The sequence below is a fragment of the Miscanthus floridulus genome, chromosome 9 (genome assembly GCF_019320115.1).
Source record: "Miscanthus floridulus cultivar M001 chromosome 9, ASM1932011v1, whole genome shotgun sequence".
Taxonomy (NCBI): domain Eukaryota; kingdom Viridiplantae; phylum Streptophyta; class Magnoliopsida; order Poales; family Poaceae; genus Miscanthus; species Miscanthus floridulus.
In genome coordinates this window covers 141663251-141678038 of record NC_089588.1, presented here as the reverse complement: position 1 = coordinate 141678038, position 14788 = coordinate 141663251, and the positions used below count along the sequence as shown (strand labels likewise).

The window sequence follows — 14788 nt, the reverse complement described above, 5'->3', positions numbered from 1 at the left end:
GGGTTTTGATGAGTTAACGAAAATCATAAAGAACATGCTTCCCGAGCGGAACGAATTGCCGTCCTCAACGTATGAAGCAAAAAAGGTTGTATGCCCTCTAGATTTGGAGGTACAAAAGATACATGTATGTCCTAATGACTGTATCCTCTATCGGGGCAAGGACTACGTGAAAATGGAGGCTTGTCCTGTGTGCAGAGCGCTGCGTTATAAGATCAGGCGAGATGACCCCGGTGATGTTGAGGGGGAGGCCATCAATAAGAAAGTTCGTGTGAAGGTAATGTGGTATTTCCCTATAGTACCACGGTTGAAGCGCTTGTTCAGGAACAAGGCACATGCAAAGTTAATGCGTTGGCACAAAGAAGAACGTAAGCAAGATGAAATGATGAGACACCCCGCTGATTGTTCGCAGTGGAGAACAGTTGATAGTCTATTTCCTGAGTTTGAAAAGGATGCAAGGAACATACGGTTTGGTTTAAATACGAATGGATTCAATCCATTTAGAGAGTTCAGTAGTGGTCATAGCACTTGGCCTGTGACCTTATGTATGTTCAACCTTCCGCCATGGTTATGCATGAAGCGAAAGTTCATTATGATGTCGATAATCATCCAAGGCCCAAAACAACCTGGCAACGACATTGATGTTTACCTAAGACCGTTGGTTGATGAACTTCTACTTTTATGGAAGGAAGAAGGTGTATGTGTGTGGGATGAGGACAAAAAGGAGACATTTATTCTACGAGCATTGTTGTTCGTAACCATCAATGATTGGCCAGCGCTAGGTAATCTGTCCGGACAGTCAAACAAGGGATTCTGAGCCTGCACGCACTGTGTAGATGATACTTGCAGCATGTATTTGAAGCACTGCAAGAAGGTCGTGTATACGGGCCATCGTCGATTTCTTCCTGATAGGCATGTTCTAAGAAAGAAAGGGAAGCAGTTTGAAGGGTAGGAAGAAGAAGGTACTAAGCCTGTTCACCGTAATGGTAAACATGTATTTTCAATGATAAAGGATATGAGGGTAGTATTTGGCAAGCGATCCGGTAGCGAACCTGTTCCGAACGACGAGGACGGACATGCACCCATGTGGAAGAAGAAGTCTATATTTTGGGAGCTACCTTATTGGGAAGTCCTTGAGGTCCATAATGCAATTGATGTGATTCACCTGATGAAAAATCTCTGCGTGAACGTGCTTGGCTTCCTAGGTGTATATGGAAAGACAAAGGATACACTTGAAGCATGTCGGGACCTGAAACATATGAATCAACGAGATGCCCTACATCCGGAAAAGAGAGATAATGTCCATTACTTGCGTCCTACCAGTTACACTCTTAGCAAGGAAGAGAAGGAAAGCATGTTTGAGTGCTTGAATAGTATCAAGGTCCCATTGGGCTACTCCTCGAATATAAAGGCATTAATAAATGTGAAACAGAAGAAATTCATAAATCTAAAGGCCCATGACTGCCATGTCCTCATGACACAATTGCTGCCTGTTGCGCCAAGGGGTATTCTTCCAGATAATGTGAGAATGGCAATCGTGAAGCTATGTGCATTCCTCAATATGATTTCAATGAAGGCAATTCATCCAGACAATCTACGGAAGCTGCAAAATGACGTAGTGCAATGCCTTTGTCAGCTTTGAGATGGTCTTCGCACCTTCCTTCTTTAATATCATGACCCACCTTCTAGTCCACCTTGTTGAAGAGATTTTTGTCTTCGGTCCTATATTTCTACACAATATATTCCCTTTCGAGAGGTTTATGGCAATTCTGAAGAAGTATGTTCGTAACCGTGCCTGTCCGGAAGGAAGCATCGCAAAGCGATATAGAACAGAGGAGGTAATTGAGTTTTGTGTTGACTTTATGGACGACCTGAGTTCGATTGGAGTTGTCCCTCTATCACGCCATGAGGGGAGACTGAAGGGAAAAGGCACACTAGGGAGGAAAGCTCGGATGGACATCGATGAGGAGACATTACGTAAAGCACATTTCACGGTCCTGCAGCAATCATCCCCGGTCGCTCCATACACGGAGGAGCACATGGCACATGTATGGTCCTCCAACCAAGGGAAGACTGAGGCCTGGATTACACGTCGTCACATTGAAACTTTTGGTTGCAGCGTAAACTGATGGGAGTAACCGTAACACACTAGTGCACTCGTCTAGTATTATCGTATATATAATACACTAACACGTACATTCGTCTAGTAATATATCTAGTATCTCTATCTCTATCTCTACCTCTATAATACACCACTTCAAATTATCCTACAGCCACCAAATAAATCACACCTCTACAGTCACGACCTAAACTACGTCTACCCCACAAAACGCATACAGAAAAAGATAACATTAAAAACGTACGCACCAAATTAACTCTCACTCATTCTCTCTCCTTACTCAGCCATATCCGACGGCCGATATTCTTTGGATCTCCCACCCCTCGTCTCCCCACTTCACCGCTGCACCCCACCCACGCGCGCAGAGGATACCAGAAAGTTACTTGTATAAATACTCGGTCCTTATCTCTTCCTCATTTCCCTCCTCATTTCTCTGTCCTCAGATGTGCGCCCACGAACGCATCGGCTCGCATGGCGGTGGCTGGCAGCGGCGGCCTCCTGCCCGTGCTTCCCAGGCTGCAACGCGACGGCGACCCTTCCCCAACCCCTAACCGGCGGCGGCGACGCTCCACCCATCTTCGTCCTCCCCTCCGACGGCATCTTCGTCCTCCCCTCCGGCTGCTGTGGAACTGGCGATGGCGGCCCTGACCTCAGCTGCGGCGCCTCTCATCCCATGCAGACGACGCTCCCCTGCAGCGACGCGCGCATCCCAGCCCCTCCCTCCATCTGGACACGGTAGCTCGTCAACACAACCAGGCGCGGCTTGTGCTGCCCTCCATCCGGCGGCGTGTCTCCTCCAACCCGGAGGGGTGAGGTCCTCGTGCAGATCCTGCAGGTGACAACTATTCTGGGGGTTTTCTTGGCCGGTTCTCGATTTGTGCCAGACGTATTTGCCATCTATTCGTGCTGTCGTGGGGTGCTCAGTCTTCCTTCTCTGTCCTGAGTTGGGTTCAATTTGTTCTACTCGTTTATTAGCTCAGTCTACTTGCTCTGTTCTTTTTTGTGATTTTTGGGAGGATTTTCTCAGGTTTGTATCGGGGGCAGGTGATGGAAGTGGAGAAAAACAAGAACTTGCAGGGGAGTATCGATTCGATTCAGTTCGAGAGAAGGACTTGCAGATCAAGAATCTGATGCCGATATGGCTTGTACGGCAGCCCCTTCGGTCTTCGTTTGGCGAGATACAACGAGGCATTATTAGTATTTGATTTTTGTTATTTTCTTACTGATTATTATCGTAAAATTATACTAGGTTCCCTTGTAAAAACGTTCCCGCCACTACTGGAAAACTGTACTTTGCCGAGTGCCTGAGACTTTGCCGAGTGCTTTTTATCGGGGCACTCGGCAAAGAAATATTTTGCCGAGTGCCGCACTCGGCAAAATAAAGCACTCGGCAAAGGTGGCTTTGCTGAGCGCCATGCCCTCGGCAAAGCCTGGCTCTCGGCAAATATAGGCTTTGCCGAGTGCCGCGACACTCGGCAAAAGTCCCACTCGGCAAAAGGTGGCCGGCCCGTGACGGCGGCATCTGCCGTCAGACTTTGCCGAGTGCCTAACGGATGGCACTCGGCAAAAAAAAATTTATTATTTTTAAAAACTTATTTTGCCGAGTGTAAACCTTGGGCACTCGGCAATTTTTTTTTAATTTTTTAAAACTTATTTTGCCGAGTGCCAGCGTCAGGCACTCGGCAAAATGTTTTTTTCATTTTTGAAAATCAGCTTTGCCGAGTGCCCCCTGGGCCGGCACTCGGTAAAGCCCACTTTGCCGAGTGCCCCCCATGGCACTCGGCAATTATTTTTTTTGATTTTGGGCCCAAATTTTTTTCTGTGCCCTTGTGACAGTATTTAAAACTCTATTTTAAAATTTGGGGCAATTTTGACTTTTTTTGATATATTTCATTAGTTTATTTCGTTTCGTCTAATTGTTTGGGATATTTCAAATTTGAACTGCAGGTACATGGAATAATGGACTTTGGTCATCCAAAAATTAATACTCATGATATTTAGGGTATGTTTAGGCCGTATCCAGAAAGTCACATGAAATCTCGAGTATCTCATTGACGTAACATGTCGAGGTACTTGCCGGAAATGTGATTTTAAATTATATAAAATGCAAACGAAGTCCGAAAATCATGAAACTTGTCGAGGCGTCATGTTATCACATGTGGAGGCTGTGGTAAAAAATTGTAATGGTTTCGAGCAAATTGTGACGTCGGATGCCAAAAACCCAGACATCTCCACATGTGACATTGTGACGTCTGGGTTTTTGGCATCCGACATGTGGAGATGTCTGGGTTTTTGGCATCCGATGTCACAATTTGCTCGAAACCATTACAATTTTTTACCACAGCCTCCACATGTGATAACACGACGCCTTGACAAGTTTCATGATTTTTGGACTTCGTTTGCATTTTATATAATTTAAAATCACATTTCCGGCAAGTACCTCGACATGTTACGTCAAGGAGATACTCGAGATTTCATGTGACTTTCTGGATACGGCCTAAACATACCCTAAATATCTTGAGTATCAATTTTTGGATGACCAAAGTCCATTATTCCATGTACCTGCAGTTCAAATTTGAAATATCCCAAACAATTAGACGAAACAAAATAAACTAATGAAATATATAAAAAAAAGTCAAAATTGCCCCAAATTTTAAAATAGAGTTTTAAATACTGTCACAAGGCCACAGAAAAAAATTTGGGCCCAAAATCAAAAAAAAAATTTGCCGAGTGCCATGGGGGGCACTCGGCAAAGTGGGCTTTGCCGAGTGTCGGCCCAGGGGGCACTCGGCAAAGCTGATTTTCAAAAATAAAAAAAAATTTTGCCGAGTGGCTGACGCTGGCACTCGGCAAAATAAGTTTTAAAAAATTAAAAAAAAAATTGCCGAGTGCTCAAGGGGCTTACACTCGGCAAATTTTTTTTTAAAAAAAAATAAAACCGCCGGCCCAAAATCCCCCCCACCCCCAGTACCCTAGCCACCTGCTTTGTCCCGACGCCCGCCGCGCCTCCCCTGCCGGCCAGCGCCGCCAGCGCCGCTCCGCCGCGCCGACGCGCCCACGCCGGCGAGCCCCCGCCACCGCGCGCCCCCGCCCCCGAGTAGCCCCCAGCCCGGCCGCGCGGCTCCCCGGCGTGCCCACGTCGGCGAGACCCCGCCCCCGAGCACCCCGACGCCCGCCGCGCCTCCCCTGCCGGCCAGCGCCGCCAGCGCCGCTCCGCCACGCCGGCGCGCCCACGCCGGTGAGCCCCCGCCCCCGAGCACCCCCCAGCCCAGCCGCGCGGCTCCCCGGCGCGCCCACGCCGGCGAGACCCCGCCCCCGAGCACCCCCAGCCCCGCCGCGCGGCTCCTCGGCGCGCCCACGCCGGCGAGACCCCGCCACCGCGCGCCCCCGCCCCCGCCCCCGAGGTCCCCCAAGCCCCGCCGCGCCGCCCGGCCGCGCGACTCCCCGGCGCGCCCACGCCGACGAGCCCCGGCCACAGCGCGCCCCCGCCCCCGAGCACCCCCAGCCCGGCCGCGCCGCCGCCGTCAGCGCTGCCCGCCGCCATCAGCGCTACCCGCCACCGTAAGCGCAGCTCGCCGCCGCCGTCCGCGCGTGCTGCCACTGCCGGCGCGCGCGGCTGTCCTCCCTTGCACGCGCCGGCCCCGTGCGCCCCTGCTCTTGCCGCCGGCTTGGAAGAAGGAGGAGGAAGCAGCAGTAAGGAGAAGAAGGAAGAAGAAGGAAGAAAAAAGAGGAGAAAGAAAGAAAAGGAAAAGGAAGAAAAGGAGAAGGAAAAAAGAGAAGAAAAAGGAAGAAGGAGGAGGAGAAGGGGAGAGGGGGAGGAAGCCGAGGTAGAGGGGAGGAGGAGGTGCCTCGGTCGTCTTCTCCGTGTGCCCGTCCCGCCGACGCCCCTACCATCACCGAACCACCTACGAGCGTGGGCAAGGTATATCCACCCTTTCTCCATTTGTCGGCCTTCGTGCCGTTGTGATGTCGGCCTTCGTGCCGCTGTTCTTATCGACCTTCGTGCCGTTTGTGAATGTCGGCCTTCGTACCGTTGTTTTTTGCAGGTTTTGGAAACCTCCCCGTGCAAGGGAGGTGCTGCCGAAATTTTGAACTTATAGTGTCGTGTTTCTTCTTTTGCAGAGCAGGACCTGTCGGAGGTGACCCGGAGGTCCCTGATCGTTTTCGTCGGCATCGCGGGTCTGCCTGCACTGCATCGCCTCGCCACTGCGTCGACTCGCCACTGCCTCGCTAGCCTGACTTCACCGACACCCTAGGTATAAATCATCTCTTTTTCTACTTGTCTATCGTCGTAGATCGGTGTAGCCTAGTTAGGCGTCTCCCGTCCGAAAGAGATATCTTTGGAGGTATGCAGATCTTTGCATATCTGCGAGCATTTCTGTTTCGGATTGTCCACGTTTTTTGGACAGCCCGCGGATGCGTAGATGGGTTAGTTTCCATGGTCCGCTCCGGTCCGAGACGGTGTTTTGGCATCACCCCCTGTTGTTCTCCGGATACACACTCTCCCTTGCAGGACGTGTATCGGGAGAACAGCAGGGAGGTGCTGCCGAAATTCCGTCTCAGATAGGAGCGGAGCATGGAAACTAACCTCATCTACGGATCCACGGGTGGGATTAGGACCTATCCTCACCTATTAGAGAGTAGGGACACCGCGTAGATGCAATTGATGGTGACTCATATGTGCCGATACGTCTGTTAAAGGATAAGTAACTATAGATGTTATCACTAGTACTTCATATGATACGTTGAAAATCAAAAGAGAAATTGATAATTATTCGTAATCACTTGTGCAGGGGCTGGCTAGTTCTGTCGGGTGCTCTTGACCCCCCACGCACCCCCGCTACCGTCCTGGGATGTCTGTGCAGGAAACACTTCCCCGGCCTTGTGGACTTGAAAGAGGCGAGGTGGGAGCCGGCCTGGTCATGGGACAGGTACAAGCTTGGCTCGGATGACGAGCAAGACAACAAGTAGGAGCGGGTTTTGGCGGACTTTTGGGTAAGTGTCTCACGACATAGCTCAATACATCTGCTCTATTGCTTAAGTCTTTTATTGAAATAATGAACGGATACATCGTGTTTATATGCAGAGGTACTTCAAGGCCGAAGAAGGTAGAGAGACCCTGGCAGATCAGACGGCACACAGAGCCTATAAGAAGTACGTCGGTGACATGATTCACGAGGCGCGACTCCAGGCCCACGTCGACTACTACAGGTCCATCAAGAAAGAGCCCCTCAACAAAACCGACGCAAGAAATGTGGCGCTGACCAAGGAGCAGTACCTTCAGGTAGGTGAATAATATTAATTCGTTTTGAGATTTAGTAGGTCCAGAATTGATCTTCTTATATGTCAAACACTTGATGATGTGTAGGTGCCGGCCTCGTGGTGCATGTCGCATAGATCGGCATGGTCGAGGATCATGGACAGGTACCTTGACCCGGCGTACATCGCAAAGCACGAGCAAGGCAAGCGGAAGCGGGCACTGAGGACCGCTCCAACTCACCACCAAGGCAGCCGCAACCTCCCCGCATTCAAGCGGGCGCTTGTATGAGATGTCATTTATCTATTCTAACGCTCAATTTTGCCTAATTTATAATCATCTTGCCGTCTTTCTCGCAGGAGGTGGCACACCCGGACGTGCCGGTGTTGGAGTTTGGGGCATGGGCTGTGTCCCACATGGGCCCAGTGAAATCCGGTGTTGTCTTCAACCCAGATGCCCCTACCCAGGCTTACTCTGACCCGAGCGTCCACGCTAAGGTCAGAGACTACACGGAGGCGGTTAGGGCGCTCCGTGGCTCAGATCACAATCTGAGCACTGAGCCCCTTGAGACAGAGGTGATCGTGAGGCTGGGGCAAGGCAGGAAGCACGGGCGGTTGTGGATTGCAGACAGCGCCGCCTCCTCGAGCTCTGCACCCTCTCTCTCCGACGTGAGGGCACAGAGCACGGCCAGAAGCCTTCCCATACGTGCACGGCCTACTCCAACACTGTCGCGGGTCGACGAACTTCAGGTAATTCTGGTTTCACTCATCGTACATTGAACGTTACACACATTGATCAGATTTGCAATACTAAAACATGTGATTGAAACACTGCAGGCCGAGCTGGCAGAGACAAGGGAGACGCAAGCGCACCTGACCGCAGAGCTGGAGGCCACGAAGAAGCAGATGGCGGACATGTATCAGATCATGTAAACCATCGGGCAAGCATCGGGTGTCCAAGTGCAGTTGCCAGCTCCAGCTCCGGTTCGACACTTCACTCCTGTGAGTATGGAAGTTTAATGCGTTCGTGCCGTTGGGATTGTCGGCCTTCGTGCCATTGTGATTTTCGGCCTTCGTGCCGTTGGGATTGTCGGCCTTCGTGCCGTTGTGATTGTCGGCCTTCGTGTCGTTGTTTCTTGCAGGTTGGAAACCTCCCCGTGCAGGGGAGGTGCTGCCGAAATTTTTAATTTTTAGTCTAACACATGCAATCTCTTCTCTTTTGTGCAGCCTCCGTCGGCGGGTTTAAACAATCCCGCTAGCGTGTCACCGGCGGCTGATCACGTCAACCCTTCGCCGCAGTCCGGTCCTTCACCGCTGTCCAGGGGGCCACACCTGCAGTTTCCGTCGCCGCAGTAGAGATGTTGAACTTTGTGATGTTGAACTTGTAATAATAAACTTGTGATGTTGAACTTTGGTGCATTTGTGATGGATTTTCGATGGATTTATTAAATATGCGTGTGCTTGTGATATATAATGCATGTTGGTGATATAGATGTGATGATTGATGTATATATATATATATATATATATATATATATATATATATATATATATATATATATATATATATATATATATATATATATATATATACATATATATATATATATATTGTCTGTTACAATGGAATGTAAAAAAATTACAATTCTCGGGGTCTTTGCCGAGTGGCATGGACAAGGCACTCGGCAAAGTTTTTTCCAAAAAAAATCCAGAAATTCTTTGCCGAGTGCCTGGGCTGGGGCACTCGGCAAAGTATTTTTTTTAAAAAAAACTTTGCCGAGTGTCTGGGCAGGGGCACTCGGCAAAGTTTTTTTTAAAAAAAATAAAAAAACTTTGCCGAGTGCCTGCGCAGGGGCACTCGGCAAAGTATTTTTTTAAAAAAATCCAGAAATTCTTTGCCGAGTGCCTGGGCTGGGGCACTCGGCAAAGTAATTTTTTTTAAAAAATCCAGAAATTCTTTGCCGAGTGCCTGGGCTAGGGCACTCGGCAAAGTAATTTTTTTTAAAAAAATAAAAAAAATTTGCTGAGTGCCTGGACAGGGGCACTCGGCAAAGTAATTTTTAAAAAAAAATAATTAAAAAACTTTGCCGAGTGCTTGGACTTGGGCACTCGGCAAAGTAATTTTTTAAAAAAATATTTTTTTTTGCCGAGTGCTGGGTCGGGCCCTCGGCAAAATAACCGTTAACGGCCGATGTGCAACGGCCGAAAATATTTTGCCGAGTGCCGCCCAAGCACTCGGCAAAATTGTTTTTTATTTTGCCGAGTGCCCCGATAAAAAGCACTCGGCAAAGACCCTTTGCCGAGAAAAATTTTGCCGAGCGGACTTTGCCGAGTGCTACACTCGGCAAAGCCTTTGCCGAGTGCAAAGGGCTCTTTACCGAGTGTAAAAACACTCGGCAAAGCCGCGGCCTCCAGTAGTGCGCTGTGAGCCCCTAACTATTGTGTACCTAGAAAAATACACACAGAACTTCGTTTCTATTAAAATTAAGGGCTAATAAAACACCAAAATGCATCCAACGGCCGATCTTTGACGTGTGACGCCAGGCTTTCTCACCCGGCGTCCTCCATCCCACGCACTCGGGCTGTTTCTTCCCTTCAAACGCCCACGCACGTCGCGATCAGGGTTTAGGGATCGAGCCTGCGAACATGGGAAAAAGAAACGCACCACGCCCGACTCCCAACGCTCCACGCCGCCGCCGCCAATGGACGCGTCGAGGACGCCATGGATCCCTCTCCTTCGGCTTTGAACCAACCGCTCTGCCGCCTCCTCTCGGATCCTCCAGACCATCCCACCGGCAGGCCGTGCCTCCTCCCGGATCCGCCAGACCAAGCAAAGCACACGCTGGTCCCGCACGGCGAGGCGGCGGCAGCGGTGGCGGCAGGCAGGCTGGCGAGACCCGACGCCGCGGGGACCTGCTGGCGCACGACGGTGCTCGCGTCCATGTCGTCGGCCGGGGGTCGTAGTCCGCCAGCGTCTTGCCGTCCTCCATATCCGCCTTGCCAAAGAAGAGGGCCATTCTCGTGGGGAGCAGCGTTCCAAAACATAAAGACGGGTAATCACCTATAATATGTTTCATCTTTCTTATTATCACAAAAAATAGTTATTTGATTTATGTACAATAAATCAAACAAATGCTCATCTCCAGAAAATTAGGAGGCTTCCTTGTATACAATTTCATGAAGTCATGGGATAGTGTAAGATTGCCACCGATCAACACTGTAAGCATATATTATCTAACTATATTCCGTACACTACATACAAAATTAATAACTTAACTTGTTATATCTACCCTGCACAGCTATCAAATTCACTGAGGATGAAATTTTTGGAGGACATTATTAAGAGCCATGCAAACGAATGTTTTGACAACTTTCCTGAAGATCTCCAAGCCATGACTAAGGACTTAGACAGAATGTAACTTAAATGGTTATATGAGAAAAAACTTTACTATGACTTCTTAGTTTCCCGGATTATATACATGCTCAAAGATATTGTATAAAAGTTGAACTATGGAAAAAAATATTGGTTGTTTTCATATGCGTCTCCAAGATAAATCCGTTGGGTTAGCACGGACATTATACTAGTTATCGTAATACGCATGTACTACTGTAACATGGTAGATCATGCACGTCCGCGACACAGCACGTCCCGAAATCACCGTGAACAATCAAAGAGAATTAATACGATTCAATTTCAGTAAATGACCGTGGCCATCGGCGTGGTAGCAGCGGCTCCGCTCACAAGCCAAGCCAAGCCACACGGGTTGCTGGCTGGGTGGGTGGGTGGCGGGGGCGCCGTTCACGCTGGCGCGAGGTGGGCCTCCTGGTCACGCGCGGGATGGACAGGCGGAGGAACGACCGTGAGGGCAGCGCTAGGGTGGTCTGGCCACACAATAGCATATTTTATGGCCGCCTACGGAGAGTGTGTGTATATATATATATATATATATATATATATATATATATATATATATATATATATATATATATATATATATATATATATATATATATATATATATATATATATATATATATATATATATACACACACACACATAGGGAGAGTATATTCAGTAGCCAGCTACAAAATAAGTTATTTTGTAGCCACCTCCATTTACGATAATCTTATATACTAATTTACGATAATGTCAAGGAGAGTATATTCAGTAGCCAGCTACAAAATAAGTTATTCTGTAGCCACCTCTATTTACGATAATCTTATATACTAATTTACGATAATGTCAATACATATTTGCCATAGTTGGGTTACTATAACATATGGGGATATTTACCATAACGTTATAGTAAATCACTTAGTAAGGAGTTACTGTAATCTCGTAAATTAACATAGTAATTATCGTAACTTAAAGTGGCTACAGAATAAACTATTTTATAGCCAGCTATAAAGTAGTATATATATATATATATATATATATATATATATATATATATATATATATATATATATATATATATATAGGGAGAGTATATTCAGTAGTCAGTTAGCTAAAAAATAAGTTCTTCTATAGCCACCTCTATTTAAGATAATTCTATATACTAATTTATGATAATGTCAATATATATTTACGATAATTATGTTACTATAACATATGGGGATATTTATCATGATATTATAGTAAATCACTTAATAAAGAGTTAATATAATCATATAAATTAACATAATAATTACCGTAACTCAAAAGTAGCTAAAGAATAAGTTATTCTATAGCCAGCTGCAGAGTAGTAGTTGGCTATAGAATAACTTTTATATATAGAACTACTGCTCTGCAGTTGGCTATAGAATAACTTATATATATACACACACGAGTGTTTTGAGAGTACATGTGCGTCAGCGTATACATTTCACACATGACATCCATAAGTAAACCTGCGCAAAAACAAGATTGCAGCCACCACCTCACCGCTCCACAACCAAGTTAGGGAATTGAAAATATGCTGGGCGCCGAAGCTTACAACACTATTAGGGAATGGACCTTTCGTCCACTCCCTTAGTAGCGGTCACATTTGGACCCGGTACTAATGTTAGCATTAGTACCGGGTCCAAATTTGGGATCCCCCGGAAGCCCTTTAGTACTGGGTGGGGGCTCCACCCGGTACTAAAGGTCACCCTTTAATACCGGATGGAGCCCCCACCTAGTACTAAAGGCCTTAAGGTACATTAGTACCGAGTGGGGATTTCCACCCGGTACTAAATCCCCCCTCTCTCTCTCATGTCTCCTCCTCCTCTACTGCCTCCCCTCACATCCCCCCTCTGCTCGCCCCTCACCGGCAGTGAGGAGCAGTGGCGGGGAGAGGTGAGGTGGTGGCTGCAACGCTGGGCGGCGAGGCAGGGCAAGGCAGAGCGGTAGGGTGGAGGGGCGCGGCAGAGGGTGGAGGGGCAGGGCGGATACGACGGGGTAGAGGCGGAGGCGGGGCGGGGCAAAGGCTACGGTGACGACGGCTAGCGGGGCGGGGCGAGGCAGCGACAACGGGGCAGAGGTGAGGCGGCTAGCGGGGCGGGGCAGAGGTGGGCGGCGGGCGAAGGGTGGGAGGCGGAGCTGAGGCGGCAGCGGCGGTGGGGTGGAGGTGGGCGGCAGGGCGGATACAGCGGGGGGTGAAGGGCAGGAGGCGGAGGTGGAACGGGCTAGCGGGCAGTGGTGCTGGCGGCGGAGGGCGGCAGGGCTGGCGGCGGGGCAAGGCTGGCGGCGGAGGGTGGCGGGGCTAGCGGCGGAGGGGCCCGGCAGGGCGGGGTGGGCCACGGAGGGTGTTGGGTGCGGGCGGCGGGGTGGGCCGGCGGGGTGGGGCTGGCGGCGGACGGTGACGGGGCTGGTGGCGGAGGGTTCCGGCGGGGCGGGGCGGGCCGCGGACGGCAGGGGCTGGTAGAGGGGGCCAGGGGCGGGCGGCGGAGGGGGCCGGCTGAGGGGTTGCGGGGCTGGGGGTATTTCATTTTTTATTTTTTTAATACCTTTTAGTAGTGCAAGGTGGCTTACTCTAAAACCAAACTCAAGGTAGCCACACATTGCTCTCTCTCTCTCTCTCTCTCTCTCTCTCTCTCTCTCTCCCCCCCCCCCCCCCCCCCCCCCCCCCCTCTAGATCTAATCTAGCACTAATCACTCCTTTAAGCTTGTGCTAATTGCCTTGGATGAACGCTTTACCATGTTTGTGGCTTAGATGTGTTCTTAATATGTCTTGCTTTTTAATGAACTTTTGCACACTCCAGCAACTCCAAATGGGCTAGTAGATGGGATTTGTATAGCCCAAGCAACTCAAAAAGTCGTTGCTCCAATAGCTAGTTAAAGTGCAATGAGTATCAAATGATTTGATGGTAACTTTGGAAAGGCATTAGAATATTTGGTGCATCATTTTTATCACATAGCCATTGGATTCCCTCTACCCAAAACCTCTAGCACTTCATCCGTCGCCACATCAGATATTGTCGGGGATAGACCCCCAAGTACCAACAAGGAAGAAAGAAGATGGAATCACTATGATTCCCCAATACAAATTGTAATATGATTAGGACTCCTACATTGTAATTGACTAAGATACTTGCAATGTAACCGTAAAGGAGGCCAGACATCCCTAGATTGGCAGAACCAACTTAGGATCAATTCAGACCAACATCAACATCTAATGCAAGACAATACATAATATAGAACGTAGGGTGTTACATTACTCTAGTGGTAGAACCCGTTTAAATTGTGTCTTGTGATTCACCGTAAGGCTCTAGGTGTGGCGATTCCCTCCAAATAATCTAATACCTCGGCTATCCCTCAGTCCATGATGTCATCCAAATTGGCAGGCACCGCTGCCCAGGGTCTGACACACATGAAGCAGGATGTGTTGATGAATGGTAATGCAGACTTTTAACCTCTCTCCTTAATATGCCTGAAAAATTCTAAAAATAGCTATATTATGGAATGAACATAGTCAAAAAATAGGACATGGTAGTCGTGGTCTTGTGGAACAAAATAAAGTTGGCTTAAATTCTTTTTTTTTTTAAACGAACCATGCAGGAGAGCTGCTGACTGTATTAATAAAGAAGATGAAGTCCAGACTGGACGAAAACATAAAAAAGGAAAAAACGACGCAAGCACCGACAGGTTGGATTGGGTCCTCAACGCATGTCGCCCTCACACGCAACTCAACTCTACAACACATCGGCCGGTTGGATTGGGACATCAACTGTCGCCGAACTCTACTCCTCTCAATACCTCGGCGACAGAACCGAAGCCTAACCGCAGCCCATAGCACCAAACACATTGTCAAGAAGTCGCCGAAACCTCCCAGCGTAACCTAGCGTTGATGTTGAACCGAGAAGCAGATTGCACCGCACCGAGAAGGTCACCGCCATGCAGGACCTTCCGCCGTAGTGCCGCTGCAACATTGCTCTCCACCTGACAGGGTCATAGC

The 14788-nt window shown here is 48.8% G+C and overlaps 2 protein-coding genes and 1 pseudogene across 2 annotated transcripts; 1 reads left to right on the top strand and 2 right to left on the bottom strand.

The window, feature by feature from the left end:
• The first annotated feature begins 172 nt into the window (after nucleotides 1–172).
• On the top strand, nucleotides 173–2126 carry LOC136481137 (uncharacterized; annotated as a pseudogene).
• Nucleotides 2127–4665: 2539 nt separating this feature from the next.
• Nucleotides 4666–6290, bottom strand: LOC136481136 (uncharacterized). The gene is made up of 3 exons (XM_066478495.1): nucleotides 6174–6290; nucleotides 5088–5783; nucleotides 4666–4728 (listed from the first exon to the last, which is right to left on the bottom strand). The coding sequence occupies exons 1-3, from the start codon at nucleotides 6288–6290 to the stop codon at nucleotides 4666–4668; spliced, it is 876 nt and encodes a 291-aa protein (XP_066334592.1).
• Nucleotides 6291–12621: 6331 nt separating this feature from the next.
• LOC136481135 (vegetative cell wall protein gp1-like) lies at nucleotides 12622–13395 on the bottom strand. The gene has a single exon (XM_066478494.1). It carries the CDS (start codon nucleotides 13393–13395, stop codon nucleotides 12622–12624), a length of 774 nt encoding a protein of 257 aa, XP_066334591.1.
• Between the last annotated feature and the right edge of the window lie 1393 nt (nucleotides 13396–14788).